General features: G+C 43.5%; 1 protein-coding gene across 1 annotated transcript; it reads left to right on the forward strand.

The window, feature by feature from the left end:
* Window positions 1–15,549: 15,549 nt before the first annotated feature.
* LOC124650623 (MYB-like transcription factor ODO1) lies at window positions 15,550–17,661 on the forward strand. The gene is made up of 2 exons (XM_047190142.1): window positions 15,550–15,812; window positions 17,166–17,661. The coding sequence occupies exons 1-2, from the start codon at window positions 15,550–15,552 to the stop codon at window positions 17,659–17,661; spliced, it is 759 nt and encodes a 252-aa protein (XP_047046098.1).
* Window positions 17,662–19,618: the final 1,957 nt, after the last annotated feature.

The following is a 19,618-nucleotide window of genomic DNA, read 5'->3' on the forward strand; positions in this document are numbered from 1 at the left end:
TACGCGTAGATGTACACGTCCGTTGGGAACCCCAAGAGGAAGGTATGATGCGTATAGAAGCAAGTTTCCCTCAGTATGAAACCAAGGTTTAATCGAACCAGTAGGAGCCAAGAAGCACGTTGAAGGTTCATGGTCGCGAAATGTGATGCGGCACAACAACAGGGATTCCGGCGCCAACGTGGAACCTGCACAACACAACCAAAGTACTTTGTCCCAACGAAACAGTGAGGTTGTCAATCTCACCGGCTTGCTGTAACAAAGGATTAAACGTATCGAGTGGAAGATGTTTGCAAAGAAAACAGTAAACAAGTATTGCAGTAGATTGTATGCTATGTAAAGAATAGGACCGGGGTCCACAGTTCACTAGAGGTGTCTCTCCCATAAGATAAAAGCATGTTGGGTGAACAAATTACAATGGGCAATTGACAAATAGAGAAAGGCATAACAATGCATATACATGATATGATAAATATAGTGAGATTTAATCCGGGCATTACGACAAAGTACATAGACCGCCATCCAACCGCATCTATGCCTAAAAAGTCCACCTTCGAGGTTATCATCCGAACCCCATTCGGCATTAAGTTGCTAAGCAACAGACAATTGCATTAAGTATGGTGCGTAATGTAATCGACAACTACATCCTTAGACATAGAATCAATGTTTTATCCCTAGTGGCTACATCACATCCACAACCTTAGAACTTTCTGTCACTCGTCCTGCATTTAATGGAGGCATGAACCCACTATCGAGCATAAATACTCCCTCTTGGAGTTAAGAGTACAAACTTGGCCAGAGCCTCTACTAATAACGGAGAGCATGCAAGATCATAAACAACACATAAACAATAGATTGATAATCACCATAATCATAGTACTCTCTATCCATCGGATCCCGACAAACACAACATATAGAATTACATATAGATGATCTTGATCATGTTAGGCAGCTCACAAGATCCAACAATGAAGCACAACAAGGAGAAGACGACCATCTAGCTACGGCTATGGACCCATGGTCCAGGGGTGAACTACTCACTCATCACTCCGGAGGCGACCATGGCGGTGTAGAGTCCTCCCGGGAGATGAATCCCCTCTCCGGCAGGGTGCCGGAGGCGATCTCCTCGAATCCCCCGAGATGGGATTCGCGGCGGCGGCGTCTCCGGAAGGTTTTCCGTATCGTGGCTCTCGCGTACCGGGGGTTTCGCGACGGAGACTTTAAGTAGGCGGAAGGGCAACGCGGGGGGCCACACGAGGGGCCCAGGGGGTAGGCCGGCGCGGCCAGGGCCTGGGCCGCGCCGACCTAGCCCCTGGCTGCCTTGTGGCCCCACTTCATTATCTCTTCGGTCTTCTGGAAGCTTCGTGCAAAAATAGGACCCTGGGCGAAAGTTTCGTCCAATTCCGAGAATATTTCCTTACTAGGATTTCTGAAACCAAAAACAGCGATAAAACAACAACTCGGCTCTTCGGCATCTTGTTAATAGGTTAGTTCCGTAAAATGCATAAATATGACATATAATGTGCATAAAACATGTAGGTATCATCAATAAAGTAGCATGGAACATAAGAAATTATCGATACGTTGGAGACGTATCGGCATCCCCAAGCTTAGTTCTCGCTCGTCCCGAAGCGTGTAAAACGATAACAAAGATAATTTCTGAAGTGACATGCCATCATAATCTTGATCATACTATTTGTAAACATATGTAATGAATGCAGCGATCAAAACAAAAGTAATGACATGAGTAAACAAGTGAATCATATAGCAAAGACTTTTCATGAATAGTACTTCAAGACAAGCATCAATAAGTCTTGCATAAGAGTTAACTCATAAAGCAATAAATCAAAGTAAAGGTGTTGAAGCAACACAAAGGAAGATTAAGTTTCAGCGGTTGCTTTCAACTTATAACATGTATATCTCATGGATATTGTCAACATAAAGTAATATAACAAGTGCAATATGCAAGTATGTAGGAATCAATGCACAGCTCACACAAGTGTTTGCTTCTTAAGGTGGAAGGAGATAGGTAAACTGACTCAACAATAAAAGTAAAAGAAAGGTCCTTCAAGAGGAAAGCATCGATTGCTGTATTTGTGCTAGAGCTTTTATTTTGAAAACATGAAACAATTTTGTCAATGGTAGTAATAAAGCATATGAGTTATGTAAATTATATCTTACAAGTTGCAAGCCTCATGCATAGTATACTAATAGTGCCCGCACCTCGTCCTACTTAGCTTGGACTACCGGATCTTCGCATGCCATGTTTCAACCAAGTGTCACAAAGGGGTACCTCCATGCCGCCTGTACAAAGGTCTAAGGAGAAAGCTCGCATTTTGGATTTCTCGCTTTTGATTATTCTCAACTTAGACATCCATACCGGGACAACATGGACAACAGATAATGGACTCCTCTGTAATGCATAAGCATGTAGCAATAATTATTATTCTCATATGAGATTGAGGATATATGTCCAAAACTGAAACTTCCACCATGATTAATGGCTTTAGTTAGCGGCCCAATGTTCTTCTCTAACAATTTTGCATGCTCCAACCACTAAAATGATAGATCCTTCAGACAAGACGGACATGCATAGCAACTCACATGATATTCAACAATAGTTGATGGCGTTCCCGTAAGCATGGTTATCGCACAACAAGCAACTTAATAAAATATAAAGTGCATAAGTACATATTCAATACTACGATAGTTTTTAAGGCTATTTTGTCCCATGAGCTATATATTGCAAAGGTGAATGATGGAATTTTAAAGGTAGCACTCAAGCAATTTACTTTGGAATGGCGGAGAAATACCATGTAGTAGGTAGGTATGGTGGACACAAATGGCATAGTGGTTGGCTCAAGAATTTTGGATGCATGAGAAGTATTCCCTCTCGATACAAGGTTTAGGCTAGCAAGGTTATTTGAAGCAAACTCAAGGATGAACAAGTGCAGCAAAACTCACATAAAAGACATATTGTAAACATTATAAGACTCTACACCGTCTTCCTTGTTGTTCAAAACTCAATACTAGATATTATCTAGACCTTAGAGAGACCAAATATGCAAATCAAATTTTAGCAAGCTCTATGTATTTCTTCATTAATGGGTGCAAAGCATATGATGCAAGAGCTTAAACATGAGCACAACAATTGCCAAGTATCACATTATCCAAGACATTTTAGAATTACTACATGTAGCATTTTCCAATTCCAATCATATAACAATTTAACGAAGGAGAAACTTCGCCTTGGACATTATGAGTAAAGCCTAAGGACACATGTGTCCATATGCAACAGCGGAGCGTGTCTCTCTCCCACAAAGTGAATGCTAGGATCCATTTTATTCAAACAAAACAAAAACAAAAACAAACCGACGCTCCAAGTAAAGAACACAAGATGTGATCGAATAAAAATATAGTTTCGGGGAGGAACCCGATGATGTTGTCGATGAAGAAGGGGATGCCTTGGGCATCCCCAAGCTTAGACGCTTGAGTCTTCTTAAAATATGCAGGGGTGAACCACGGGGGCATCCCCAAGCTTAGAGCTTTCACTCCTCTTGATCATAGTATATCATTCTCCTCTCTTGACCCTTGAAAACTTCCTTCACACCAAACTTCAAGCAAACTCATTAGAGGGTTAGTGCATAATTAATACTTCACTCATTCAGAGGTGACACAATCATTTTCACTTCTGGACATTGCATAATGCTACTGGACATTAATGGATCAAAGAAATAAATCCAACATAGCAAAAGAGGCAATGCGAAATAAAAGGCAGAATCTGTCAAAAACAGAACAGTCCGTAAAGACGAATTTAAAGCTGGCACCAGACTTGCTCAAATGGAAAAACTCAAAACTAATGAAAGTTGCGTACATATCTGAGGATCACGCTCGTAAATTGGCAGATTTTTTCGAATTTTCTACAGAGAACTGTGCCCAGATTAGTGACAGACAGCAATGCTGTTTCTGCGCAGCGATCCCAAATATAACATCAACTTTGACATAGAAACTTTACTTGGCACAAAAACATGATAAGGAGAGGTTGCTACAGTAGTAAACAACTTCCAAGACTCAACAAAACAAAAAATTGCTGTAGGTAAAAACATGGGTTGTCTCCCATAAGCGCTTTTCTTTAACGCCTTTCAGCTAGGCGCAGAAAGTGCAAATCAAGTAACATCGAGAGATAAAGCATCAACATTATTATTTTTCATGCAAACACAACTTGTTGCAGAGGGTACTTTAGGTGCTCCATTATCTAAATTTTCTATGGTGGTGCTAGGGGTTTTAGCAATTTTAGGCCTATAGTAATTCTTTTGTTTAGGAACTTTAGAAGCGTACATGAATTTTTGCTCTTTACCCACATAAGCTTTCTCATTATACTTGAGAGAAGAAAAGGTTGAACCCAAGGTTCCCATAGCTTTTTCAAGTTCATCAATCCTATTGGTTTGATTATCATGGACAACACAAGTTCCTAGGACACTAATTCTTTCATCAATTCCTCCTAAGGATTTATCAAGTTCATAAGTTTTGTCAAATAACATTCCCAATTTAGTTTCAACACTTGAAATTTTTTTCTCTATGGTTTCCAATTTTTCATAACATCTTCAAGAGAGATTTCAATTTTAACTTCATTAACAGGTGGTATTCCAACTAGACTCTCAATGATGCAACTAGCTTCTAAAGCGGGAGTACCTAGGAAATTACCTCCCGAAAGAGTATCAAGAACATATCTATTCCAACTAGATAAACCAACATAGAAGTTCCTAAGAAGGATGGTGGTGGAGTGTTTCTTAATGCACCTTTGATGAGCATTACTAATTCTATACCAAGCATCTTTAAAACTTTCTCCACCTTGTTGCTTAAAAGAACGAACTTCAACTTCAGGATTACTCATGATAACAGTAATAAAGTAAACTAGGCAAATAAAGTAAATGCAAGTAACTAATTTTTTGTGTGTTTTTGATATAGAGAGCAAGACAATAAATAAAGTAAAACTAGCAACTAATTTTTTTGTATTTTGATTTAGTGCAGCAAACAAAGTAGTAAATAAAATAAAGCAAGACAAAAACAAAGTAAAGAGATTGAGAAGTGGAGACTCCCCTTGCAGCGTGTCTTGATCTCCCCGACAACGGCGCCGTAAATTTATGCTTGATACGCGTAGATGTACACGTCCGTTGGGAACCCCAAGAGGAAGGTATGATGCGTATAGAAGCAAGTTTCCCTCGTATGAAACCAAGGTTTAATCGAACCAGTAGGAGCCAAGAAGCACGTTGAAGGTTGATGGTCGCGAAATGTGATGCGGCGCAACAACTGGGATTCCGGCGCCAACGTGGAACCTGCACAACACAACCAAAGTACTTTGTCCCAACGAAACAGTGAGGTTGTCAATCTCACCGGCTTGCTGTAACAAAGGATTAAACGTATCGAGTGGAAGATGTTTGCAAAGAAAAATGTAAACAAGTATTGCAGTAGATTGTATGCTATGTAAAGAATAGGACCGGGGTCCACAGTTCACTAGAGGTGTCTCTCCCATAAGATAAAAGCATGTTGGGTGAACAAATTACAGTCGGGCAATTGACAAATAGAGAAAGGCATAACAATGCATATACATGATATGATAAATATAGTGAGATTTAATCCGGGCATTACGACAAAGTACATAGACCGCCATCCAACCGCATCTATGCCTAAAAAGTCCACCTTCAGAGTTATCATCCGAACCCCATTCGGTATTAAGTTGCTAAGCAACAGTACAATTGCATTAAAGTATGGTGCGTAATGTAATCGACAACTACATCCTTAGACATAGAATCAATGTTTTATTCCTAGTGGCAACAAGACATCCACAACCTTAGAACTTTCCGTCACTCGTCCCGCATTTAATGGAGGCATGAACCCACTATCGAGCATAAATACTCCCTCTTGGAGTTAAGAGTACAAACTTGGCCAGAGCCTCTACTAATAACGGAGAGCATGCAAGATCATAAACAACACATAAACAATAGATTGATAATCACCATAATCATAGTACTCTCTATCCATCGGATCCCGACAAACACAACATATAGAATTACATATAGATGATCTTGATCATGTTAGGCAGCTCACAAGATCCAACAATGAAGCACAACAAGGAGAAGACGACCATCTAGCTACTCGCTATGGACCCATGGTCCAGGGGTGAACTACTCACTCATCACTCCGGAGGCGACCATGGCGGTGTAGAGTCCTCCGGGAGATGAATCCCATCTCCGGCGAGGTGCCGGAGGCGATCTCCCGAATCCCCGAGATGGGATTCGCGGCGGCGGCGTCTCCGGAAGTTTTTCCGTATCGTGGCTCTCGGTACCGGGGGTTTTGCGACGGAGACTTTAAGTAGGCGGAAGGGCAACGCGGGGGCCACACGAGGGGCCCGGGGGTAGGCCGGCGCGGCCGGGGCCTCGGGCCGCGCCGCCCTAGCCCCCGGCTGCCTCGTGGCCCCACTTCGTTATCTCTTCGGTCTTCCGGAAGCTTCGTGCAAAAATAGGACCCCGGGCGAAAGTTTCGTCCAATTCCGAGAATATTTCCTTACTAGGATTTCGAAACCAAAAACAAGCAGTAAAACAAAGAATCGGCTCTTCGGCATCTTGTTAATAGGTTAGTTCCGTAAAATGCATAAATATGACATATAATGTGCATAAAACATGTAGGTATCATCAATAAAGTAGCATGGAACATAAGAAATTATCGATACGTTGGAGACGTATCAGCGACCATGGCGGTGTAGAGTCCTCCGGGAGATGAATCCCCTCTCCGGCAGGGTGCCGGAGGCGATCTCCTGAATCCCCCGAGATGGGATTCGCGGCGGCGGCGTCTCAGTAAGGTTTTCCATATCGTGGCTCTCGGTACTGGGGGTTTCGCGACAGAGGCTATTTGTAGGCGGAAGGGTAGGTCAGGGGGGCTGACGAGGGGCCCACACCATAGGGCGGCGCGGGCCCCCCTCTGGCCGCACGGCCCTATGGTGGCGGCGCCTCGTCGCCCCACTTCTTATCCCTTTCGGTCTTCTGGAAGCTTCGTGCAAAAATAGGACCCTGGGCGGTGATTTCGTCCAATTCCGAGAATATTTCGTTACTAGGATTTCTGAAACTAAAAACAGCAGAAAATAGCAACTGGCTCTTCGGCATCTTGTTAATAGGTTAGTTCCAGAAAATGCGTAAATATGACATATAATGTGCATAAAACATGTAGGTATCATCAATAAAGTAGCATGGAACATAAAAAATTATCGATACGTTGGAGACGTATCAAACGTCGACTACACGATACTTCACCATTTATGGGCCTAGGGGAGTGCATCTTGTATTCGGTTGCTAATTGCGGGGTTGCCGGAGTGACAGAAACCTGAGCCCCCGTTGGTATATCGATGCAAGAGGGATCGCGAGATCTCGCAGTTTAAGGCTGTGGTTAGATTTATCTTAATTACTTTCTTGTAGTTGCGGATGCTTGCAAGGGGTATAATCACAAGTATGTATTAGTCCTAGGAAGGGCGGTGCATTAGCATAGGTTCACCCACACAACACTTATCAAAACAATGAAGATTAATTAGGTCGTATGTAGCGAAAGCACTAGACTAAAATCCCCGTGTGTCCTCAAGAACGTTTGGTCATTATAAGTAAACAAACCGGCTTGTCCTTTGTGCTAAAAAGGATTGGGCCACTCGCTGCAATTATTTCTCTCGCAATTTACTTACTCGTACTTTATTTATCTGGTATATCAAAACCCCTTGAATACTTGTCTGTGAGCATTTACAGTGAATCCTTCATCGAAACTGCTTGTCAACACCTTCTGCTCCTCGTTGGGATCGACATTCTTACTTATCGAAGATACTACGATACACCCCCTATACTTGTGGGTCATCAGTAGACGGAAACCCGATTTGGCACGCGTGCGCATACCGTGGGCGTTTTGGGGTTGAGTTGTAGGAACGGCGTGAGGCGGAGGGGGCTGTGTGTGTTGTATATCAGAGGGTTGTAGAGCGGAGGTGCCCGGCGCAGCGGAGAAGGCGGGCGTAGGAGGGGAGGGTGGGCATGGCAGTGAAGGAGGGGGAGTTGAGGTGCCTGCCGGGGCAGGGGTTGTGGGAGAAGGAGCTGTCGGGGCAGGGTTTGGAAGAGATGTGAGGTGAAACGGTGTTAAGGTGGGACGATGAGATGGTGGGTTTGGTGTGGGGGAAGTAGGTTGTGTGCGAGTCACATAGGGAAAAACGTGTTCTACGAAGGTGACGTGGCGAGAGATGTGGATTTGTCCCGAAAGCATATCTAGACATCGATAACCTTTGTGTTCATCGGAGTAACCGAGGAAAACGCAGGCCACCGAGCGAGGAGCTAATTTATGTGGAGAAGTGGCGTAGGAATTGGGAAAGCAAAGGCAGCCAAAGACTCGAAGGTCAGAGTAGTTTGGGTGAGAGAGAAAAAGGGAGAAGAATGGTGTAGTATTTGGGTTGGCTTTAGAGGGTCGTATGTTTAAAAGATGGGTGGCTGTTCGAAGTGCTTCAGCCCAAAATTGTGGTGGTAGGGAGGAGTGTATTAGGAGAGTGCGGATAATGTCATTGATAGTGCGAAGGGACCGTTCAGCTTTTCCGTTTTGGGGAGATGTGTATGGACATGAAAAACGGAAAAGAATGCCGTGATTGAGAAAGAATTCTCTATTGCTAAAGTTATTAAATTCACGGCCATTGTCACATTGGATGAAACGGATGGGGAGGAAAAAGTGTGTGGTTACATATCGTTGAAAGTTTAGAAAAAGGGTGTGAACATCAGATTTATTTCGGAGAGGAAAGGTCCATGTATAATGAGTGAAGTCATCTAAAATAACGAGATAATACTTAAAACCTGAAATACTTTTATGTGGAGATGTCCAAATATCACAATGTAGCAATTCGAATGGGAAAGTACTAAAGGAGGTGGAGGAGCTAAAGGGGAGGCGGACATGTTTGCCTTGTTGACACGATTCACAAGTTGAAGACTCATGAGTGTCTTTATTACATGGGATAGAAAAATCACTAAGGAGCGATGACATGGTGGCGGTGTTGGGATGTCCTAAACGCTGGTGCCAAAGCTCCACCGAGGCGAGCATGGAAGAGGGTTGGGCGGCGGTGGAGGTGCCATGAATGGTGTAGAGGTCTCCGGAACTATTGAATCGAGCGATCTCCGCCTTGGTCAGGTAATCCTTCACAGATAAACCAAAATAGTCAAATTCAACGGAGACAAGATTATCACGAGTGAATTGTCGAACGGAGATTAGGTTTTTGATAAGAGCTGGTGCTACTAGGACATCGCGGAGGAGGAGAGGTTTGGTGGGTGATGGAATATTTGTGTGACCGACACAATAAATTGGAATAGTGGAACCATCGCCTAATGTAATGGATGAAAAAGGTGTCGAAGTGCAATTTGACAACATATTATGTGATGAAAACATGTGACTAGATGCACCAGAGTCCAAAATCCAGTCTGTACCTGAGTTCCCTTGAGCAGCAAAATTGTTCATGGCATGTAGAAAGGCGGCTTGATCCCAGGTTGGCGTTGGAGTAGGAAGGAGAGGTGGTGCAGTCGACGATGATGACGTGAGGGGCATGGTTGGCAGGCGAGTACGGAGCGAGGCCGCCTCCCGGGTTGGTGTAGGGGGAGGGCGGTTCGGCACCATACGGATTGGCATAAAGTGACGATGAGGGCGCATCGTACATGGGTGGCGGAGAAGCATAGTACGCCTGCGGAGGAGGCCGTGGTGTGAGCAGCCCTGGAGAGCCGGTTGAGGGCGCATGCCGGGTGTCCAGCCACCCAAGTATGCCGGCGGAGTGCCGGCCGAGGCGGGAGCTGTCCATGGCATCGACCAGGCTTGGACCATGCCTGTCCATGGATCCTGCGTGGGACGCCACCCTGAAGGAGCCGGGGGAGGTGGGGCGCTGTAGACGGGCGCTAGCGGCGTGCTGTAGACGGGCGCAGATGGCGGCGGCGGGCGTGGAGGGCGCCAGACGGGGTTTTTGCCCCTGTAGTTGGGACTTGGGCGCCACCCAGGAGGGGGCTGCGGCGTAGGCGCGGGAGGTGGTGGCACTGGCGCAGGAGGTTGAGGCGGCGGGCGAGGAGCGGCGACGAAGGCCTGAGGACGGGCCGCCTTACGAGTTTGGGTGGTGTCGGCGTGTTGCAGCAAGGAGCGGACCTCGGCGAAGGTGGGGCGTGGGCGCATCATGGGGATGAAGGACGCCTGCTTGTCGAAATCATTGCTGAGACCGGCGACGAGGATGTTGATGAGCTGCCGATCGGACACGGGATCGCCGAGTTCACGAAGCTCGTCGGCGATAGCACTAAGGTGCCGGCGTAGAGTGCCGATGGAGGTGTCGCCCTGGACGGTGTTGCGGAGCTCGTTGTTGAGGCTGGTGACGCGGCCGTCGACGTTGTCCTGGAAGAGCTGCCGAAGAGCCGACCAAAGAGCGGAAGCAGTGGCGGCGCTGCGAAAGACGAGGTTGAGGATCTCGGTGGAGACGCGGGTGTAGATCCACTGGATGATGGCGAGATCGTCTTTGACCCATTGCGGATCATCGGGACGAGGCGGAACGGAGCCATCGACATGCCCGCGAAGATTGCAGCGCCCTAGATGAACTTCAAATAAATGGCACCAATGGTAATAGTTATGAGCAGCAAGATCTAGTGTAATTGGGATAAATGGTGTAACATCAGCTATTGTATCTGTGTAGGAGAGAGCAGAGGGAGGAGGGGCTAGCACGAGGGAGGTGGAGAGTTGGGAGGCAAGAGCTTTGGCTTTGTCATTGATAAGGGCGTCGCGGCGCTCGAAGTATCCGGGCGGCGGCGACGGCTTGGGAGGAGGGGCCATACCCTAGATCGGACGGTGTCTGATACCATGAAGGAATATGATTTCTCTCATAAATTGATGATTGATACGTTTGGTTTTACAGAGAATATATAGGGGCCAAAGCGGCTAACCCTAGCTTGAGACACAAGCAAAACTAAACCCACATATAATCTAACAGCAACCAAATGGCCCATGAATCTTTTCCCTATTATGCGCTAACATGTTTTTCATTTTTTTTATTTTATTTTTCTTACCATGTTTCCCTTTTTGCGTTGTTTCATTTCCTTTTTTGTATGCCTTACTTCCTTTCACTTTTCCTCTTAAACTATTTTAATAACTTATTATTTGCTAATTTTTGTTTATCATATTAATTTTTTTCACTTATTTATCTATTAATTTTGCTTCTATTTATGTTTTCTCTCTTCCGAAACAAGAATTGAAGTTAACGTGGACAAACTATTTGACACACATGAACATTTTCTTCTGGTGTGCATGAACATTTTTGTACAGATAGTGCAAACTTGTTAAAATACATTTATACATATTATTATTTTATCATTTGGAACAATATCTAAAACTTCAGTGAAAAATGTTCGCCTCATATACATCACCAATTTTCGTAGCGATGGGACATAGGAAAAATAACCACATACATTTTTTTCAAACAAAATTATTCTCATATGTCATGAGAAATGATGACATATGTAATGCAAAAAAAATTAAGAACAAATAATTAATTGGACAATATCATGTAGTTGAGAACAGTTTTCATATACCAAAAAATCTACATGACTACTAACAAATTGTTCATGTATCTCAAAGGAAATGGACATGTGTTACCATATGAAAATAAAATAATTAAACAAAACATTTAGAATAGTAATAAAAAAACATTTCGGTCCTTTGGTGTCGGCCCAATATGCTCTAGGGGCACGCAAAGAGGAAAACTACAGGGAAATAGTCCTCTATTCTCTTTGGCAAGAATTTGGATCTGATATTCATGAATCAAAAGTCACTTTGTTTATAATGCAACATAAATACACACACGTTTTATTCCGTTAAGACAAAGCTTTGATCAATAATTACTCTATTTTATAGGTTGGGGCTTGTATTTGGTTGTACAATGATATTCTCAAGGTGTTTAGATATGTATTTACAAAAATAAATCATGCTCTTTTTAAACGTCAATGCTTATTTCTATAATAAAGGTATATTTAAGAAATTGCTAAAATAAGCACTAATACTTAAGCAAAACCCTATTTACTTCTCTAAGCATATATCGAGTTGATGGCCCCATAGGCATAGCTTTAAAAAACCGGATTGGTTCGGTGGTTCGACTGGAAAATACTTGAACAAGCAGCATCGTCGGTTTTTTAAAAGGCAACGATCCAAACAACAACAAAACTGGGGAAAAAGATGTCGCAAGAGGAATCAAACTCGTGACCTCCAGCTAAGAAGAAATAGCACCAAATGACGCCAAATACCAATTGCACTCACTTTTTTGTGGTTACATATTAAAATATATTATGTATATGTTTAAAGTTTAATTAGAAAACAATGTTTTTTTATCGCTATCGAATCGGAGGAACCGGTGGTCTGACCAGTGAACCAGGTTTACTCGTTGCTCTAGTTTTTTACACTATGCTCAGAGATTTGTTATTCTTCTTCTACTATATCAAAATGAATAGAGAACCAATTTGAGGTTGGTGGTTAGGATGGTGGTTGTACCCCAGCCCACCAGAATTCAAATTCTAAAGGTGAAATATTCATTCAGTGGAAGGGGCGACGTTCCCGTCCACAGCGAGACGTATGTGGTAACTTCGTCAATTTCAAAATACAAACCACGGGCTCAGTCTTTCGGAGGTGCTCGGATAGGGGTGAGTGTATGCGGGTGTACGTTGGCGCTTCTTTTATACTGTGTTTCTAGAATGAACAGTTTTTGCTTTAAAAAATGGAAAAAATAGAATGAACAATTTCGCCTCTTTGGACGTTGTCATCTTTTTCGCTCGGTTCCATCGCCGTCAATGGGGGCTGGGGGCTACGGAGCCCGGAGCCTTGTCAGCCTCGCCGTAGCGCTCTTGTCAATGCTTTCCTTTGCCCCCTTCCCAGGAGGAGCCGTACAGCACTGGGTGGCGAAGGGTGCGAGGTCCGCGTCACCGCCACTGCCGCCTCGACGGATCCCCCTTCTTCTCCACGCGCAGCCGCCCAGTCTATGTGCGGTGAGGCCCTTCCGTCCATCACCCACCAAATTAAGATTCTGCTGCCCATTAGCGTGCGTTGCGCCTTTCGTTTCATGGCCACACATTGCGAATTTTATTTTTATTTATATTTTTGCGAGCAAAGAGGAAATTAGTTGATTCTGATTTGTGAGTCCTAGGGCCTTGCTATTACGAATGACCTGCTGTTATTTTCAGCATAGTCCTTCTGGTGGCACTGACGATTTCCTGCAACACCAGCATGCACTTCTGTGCTCATATAAGTTAGCACGTTTGTTGTTGAGTAGTTGAGAGTTGAGGATAAGAACATGCCAGCTCATATACTGTAGTAGTTTGATGTTGTTTGGGTGATCATTAAGTCAAGATGCGGATGGCAATGGAACCTTGCTAGATTGGATTCTTCAAATGCTGTACTGCTCCGTAATTATTTGTCAATTGAAGCAACCGATATTGGACGGCTTAGTAGGTCAGAGACTCTACGTTTCCTAGACATGTTTTAATTTTGATCTCGCCCTCACTCCCTGAATTGACATGAAGTATAATATTTCCTAGATAGGCTACATTCCTTAGCAAGTCGATTTCTCGCTGAATTGACAGGTATAATATTTCCTAGAAGCCTAGCCTCTCTTTTCAGCCCTTTTCAGGAAGAAATTGTGCTAAAGCTTGCGCGATATGATGGTGACTGAGGAATCCGTCTTTACGGTTTTTTAGCTGGAACGTTCCTAATCCAGGTTGTTTAGTAAATATAGCTGATGGAGGGCGGTGATGGAAAGACTAGACACATTCTCTGTCAATGGCATTTTCAAGGTAATCATCTCAGTAGCATGAGCAGTAACTATATCGGGTTTATGATTCGGTAAGTCCAGATACATTGTGTCAAGTCCTTGCAGTTTAATTGGATATTCCTGACTGTCGGTAATTGAAATGTTTAGTGCTTTTCCGTGGTATACTATTTACGGTTAAATTGATTATGCTCATCATAGCAATATTACATCATATGTATCACCGGATTGATGTTGTTTTCATGTTACAGCGCGAGGCCATTCTCCGTGTCGGCAGATTGTGTTGTATAAAGTAAACCCATAGACGTGTAAGCTGTCCTTCCTGTCACTTCGGAACAGAAATTATATCATCAGCTTGTTTTCTTCTCATTTGGTGACTAGGATTTGAGGTGTTTACTAGGTTATACTGTTAGTAGTTCCCATTTGCTTCACATCTTATTGAAAAAAAAACACAGTTTTGTTACAGGATGACTATATTGTTTGGTGGAACAGTACCCTGAAAATTACTGACGGTGACCACTGTTTCCCTATATCCTGTCACTTGTGTATCTGTTGTACTGTCTTTGATATAGACTTACAACTGTAGGGGGACAAAACTCCCCGGTTGGTCGTGTGAAACCCATGACTAATTGCATGTTCAAGATTATGTCTGGGATGGTTGGTATGGTGCTATGTGTTTGTGGATCCTTCTCTCATAAATGTCGATATATATAAGATTAATACAAATGTACGTATGGCAGAAGTGTACCGTTCAGTTAAATTCTTCTGTGCTGAGAACCTGGCAGAACCGCAAAAACCCAGCATTTTAAATAACAGTCTCAGCGAGCACAGACACTGAATGTTTTCGTGCAGACTACACCACTGGGACACATTGGCCATGCCTGATTTCCCTAAAATGCTACGTGCAGTGCATCCTGTGCTCAGATGATAATCTTGGTTCATACAAAGATGTTACAAATGCAGCTTGCTATAGACATATGCAGGTAATGAGGTAAGAGTGTTCTCCATGGTTTGGTCAGCTATATGCACTATTGGTGATGAAGTGGCTGATGGAATCGTTGCATAAGGCAGCATACCTGTATGCCCCTGTGGGAAATGGAAGCAACAGCAGCCATACAGGCAAAAGGTAAGATGTTATTTTCAGATAAAATCGTACCTTTTAAGAGTTATCTGCAATCGAACCGTTGTTGTGCTGAAAAAAATAATTGGTAGCTAGGACATCATGCTATTCTTGCATCTCCAAGAATTGAGCCTTGCTCTATGTACTGAGTTGATTAATTTAGATACTATTAAGCCATGTAGTATTGAATTGCACAAATTTGCAGGAATCAACTTAGTCTCAGATTTTTGACAGTATGCCTGAATCTGAAAATCATGATGCTGCAGTACATATGCATGTTATTGCTTTTATTTTGTACAGGGACTTAAATGTTGCAAAGTTTTACTGTACCACAGATGGAGGCTCTTGCTTCCTGATCACATATTAACTGAATCACTGTCGCTATCATTATATACAAAATTCATGAAAATGCTACACGCTGGGTTATAAATGTGCAAGCACTGACACCCATTGCAGTTGCAAGGGAGCTGTCACAGCCATTTTGTCTGATGCTTGTCTGCAAGAGTTTAGTAGCTCACACAAGGCAATATAAGTTTGTTGGTAGGCTTCTAACCCAGGGATTGATTAACCAGTGTAAGTCTGCAGCAAGTAGCAGATGGGGAGGCAGCCGTGCTGTGACAAGCTGGGGGTGAAGCGGGGGCCGTGGACCGCGGAGGAGGACAATAAGCTTGTCAGCTTCATCCTGACACACGGTCGATGTTGCTGGCGAGCGGTGCCTAAGCTGGCGGGGCTGCTGCGCTGTGGCAAGAGCTGCCGGCTACGGTGGACTAACTATCTTCGCCCTGACTTAAAGCGTGGTCTTCTCACTGCTGATGAGGAGCAGCTCGTTGTCGACCTCCACGCAAAGCTCGGCAACAGGTACAACTGTGTTTATGGGCATATCATAATGCTACAATATTATAGCACAGATCCATGCATGCTTACACGGCATTTCGCATGTCAACCCATCTGCTGCATTGCTATGGAAATTTATATGATTAACTGTAGAAGTATTGAAAAAATGCAGGATATACGTATAAAGCAAAACTTTCTAGCATATTACATGCATATTGTACTCATAAATGTTTTGTGTGTATGTTTGTGACCACAGCTCAGTTTGATGCATGTGGGCGTCTTAGTTATTGCAAGACGCAGAGTAGCACATTTGTTGCTGTGATAGATTGCTTTCTATTTTTGTATTGTATATCAAAAAAGAAAAGCCTGCGGCTGTACATATGTGTTCTGACTAGTTTGAGAGTAATCATAATATGCACAAAGCCTCTAGTATTAGTATTCCAACCAACTGAATAAGTTGTAGAGTGTTGTGCACATGGTATCATTATCCGTCCTCAGAACTCCATTCTCCTCCATGGCTGATGGCTCGGCTCTCAGCGTAAGACAATCTTATGTAGAAATAAGCCCTTCCACACATTAAACAAGGTTACATATGAATTAACATATTTGCTTTATTTCTTTTGAATTGAGAAAAAAATCTCTAAATTTATTTTCCTAATACAGTAACTCCGTTCGAAAATACATGGCGTCTTAGTAAGCGGGCCTCCAACTTTAACCTTGTAGGCTGGTATTTTATATGAAAAAATTCTATTTATTATGTGAAAATAGTATAATCTTTCATGAAAAATAGTTTAAAACTACCATAATTTTCTATTTTGTACTAAGATATTCATATGAAAAGTTAAGGAAAAATTACATGCTTTAGATCGTGTCAATATTCAAAGAACATGTATTTACAAATAGAGGGAGTTGGACTGTTTATCCTCTTTGTTGTTTCCCTGCCTTTTGATTATCTTGAATTTTCAATTTTTTTCCCTTAAATTAAGATCTCCGCCGTAATTATTGCACCTAAAATAGGTAAATATTGTGTTATGTAGCCTCCAGATGTAGGTATGTGAACTGAAGACCACTTTAAAAGTAATAAAACCAACACCCATTACTTCATTAGGTCATTCTAAAGCTAGTCCTTTATGTCTATCTCAAATTTCACTTTGCAAAGAAAAGGAGGCTAAATTGTGAAAATGTTTGAAATAGGTGAACCATTAGATTACTAGCTTCCAGCAAGCTGCCAAAACCATTGAAAATAGCTGACAAGCGTAATTTTTCAGTGTTTTGTTGCTCTAAATTTTTTCGGTGTTTTGCCTGCAAGTCCACAAACAACTTGATACTACCATACCAGTTTAATTACCTCCTAATGTCTTGCATCCCTATGTGCAGATGGTCCAAGATTGCTGCCGAGTTACCTGGGAGAACAGACAACGAGATAAAAAATCACTGGAACACACACATCAAGAAGAAGCTCTTAAAGATGGGCATTGACCCAGCCACACACCAGCCTCTGGCAAACACCAAGGCGGATAGCCCAATAGGGACTACATCGCGAACCACATCATGCAAATCTAGCAACACAGGAAATCATCTGGATTACAAGGAGCCCTGCTGTGAAGGCGTGTCAATGCCCATGGATTTGTCAGAACAGTCGAGCAGGAACACAAGCGGTGACAACCAGGATCCATTGGCGAAGTGGCTGTTAGAGGAAGAGCTGCCCGTCGATGAGCCATGGCTTAGTTTTGCGAGCAGCAAAGATGACGAGTTCGGCAGCATTACAGGGCAGTTACTGTGGGATGGAACGACAGATTGGTTGCTTGATTACCAAGATTTTGGCATCGGCGACTCAAGCTTGGTTGACCAAGATTTTGGCAGGGGTGACTAGAGTTTGATTGTCGGTTCTCAGCTCATACGAATCAAAATGTTAGATTTAAGATGTATTTAGATTACGGGTGACAAATAGATGTAGAAGACTGCGAGTAGGCAGCAAAGTGCACCTGTCTAAGGGCCTTTTTTGTTTGGATTTCTAGGTGCTTTCCACGGAAGAAGGCAGGGGAAACGAAACAAAGAGGCTGGCTGTACGTTTGGGAGTTCTTAGCATAAAACTACCACTTTCGTGCTCAAATTTCGGAAAACTACCACTTCTCAAAAATTTCACATAAATTAACAAGGATTAACAACGTTACTGATAAGTGGAGCCCACATGTAAGGATGACGTGGCACAAAACTTGATGAATCTGCTAATGTGGACAAGGGACTTGGTTAGCTAATTAAAAAATGTAAAAAAATAAAAGGTCAGACCGGCCTTGGCCAGAGCACCGCCCCATGGCTAGGAACGGTGCCGTCCCCATTCCTCCTCTGGTGAGTCCAAGGCGGCGGCCGACCGGAGTGGAGATCACCTCATGCCCCTGACGCAGGTCCGTCCGTGGCGGCGGCCTATCGAAGCGGGGAGCTCAACGGCCGTCCTCCCATAACACATGTGATCGGAGCGGGCAACTCGACGGCTGACAGGAAAGCCTCTTCCCCTAGCGGCGGTTGGCCAGCGGTGACGAGGGGTCACCTCAACAATGTCCATGGATATGGACTTAGGGTTTCGAGAAAAGTGGTGTGTTGGTGGTTTCATCGATTGGTCAGACAAACAAGACTTATTCGACAAATTGATTATGAGGCTAAAGCACCGTAAACTAGAACTCTAGGGTTTACAACATAGATTTGATGATCTACAGCTTGGCTCCTACTAGCCTTTATATAAGAGGCTAGGTCTCATAGTTCAGTTCGGGTCGGTTTACATATGTGACTTGCCTAACTAAAAATATGTCGGCTCCGTAGTGGGCCTTTCCTTATCCGACAAGCTTCATCTTGCGGGCTTTGGCTTCCATCATCATGGGCTTCTTTCCAATACACACCAGGGTGACTCAAACCTTAACCCAATTAGGCATACCCATGTCAAGCGGCATGTCCTCCCCTAGTGCAGGCCCGACAGGAGCGAGGATCTCGACGGTCAGCAGGATCCCCTCCGCCCCATAGCCTTTCGCGACAGCAGCCACATGGACCACGGAGGTGAGCGGCGGTGCCTCTAGGTCGAGTGGGTTGTCGAGGATAGGGACGCCGGTTGGATGGGGAGGCGATCATCCGGCAGCCGGAGTTGGAGAGGAGGGCACATCGACATCCACATCCTTGATGGCGAGACTGGGAGGACGGGTCGGCTGGCCGGCTGAGCCAGGCCTCAGCCATGGCGCACGGGGTCGAGAACTTTTTTTTCATTTTCTTAATATTTTTTAATTTATTTTAGATATTTAGATATTCTTAACTTACGAAATTGCTTAGTATTTTGCCACCTCATCACTACATAAGCCTGCCAATTCGAGATTAACTTTGTTCTAGTGCACATTGAAAAATATCTGTTGTATAGTGGCAGATTTATGCAATTTCTTTTTAAAAATGGTGGTTTTCCAAAATATGAGCATAAAAGTGGTAATTTTATGCTAAAAAGTCGTGTGTTTGTCTTTTCCCCAAGCAGGTCATTCTCCCACATATCAGGAAAAAACACTCTCATCTATCGGTAGTACTATGTTTGCTTGCCCATTTCGTTCCACGAAATTGCTACTATCTCCGTCTAAAGGAATAAGACGCACGCGTTCCAAGACAAACTTTGACCATAAAAAGTTATACTACAATAAAATCTTGATTATGTTATATGTAACTAGTATCGTTGGATTCATATTGAAAAACACTTTTTAATGGTACTAATTTCATACAAACAATTTTTATCTATTTAAAATAATTTATTGCTCACCTGCAGGTCGGACTCCGCGCCCAGCCTTGTACTCGTCCTACCGGAG

Source organism: Lolium rigidum, chromosome 1 (genome assembly GCF_022539505.1).
Source record: "Lolium rigidum isolate FL_2022 chromosome 1, APGP_CSIRO_Lrig_0.1, whole genome shotgun sequence".
Lineage (NCBI taxonomy): Eukaryota > Viridiplantae > Streptophyta > Magnoliopsida > Poales > Poaceae > Lolium > Lolium rigidum.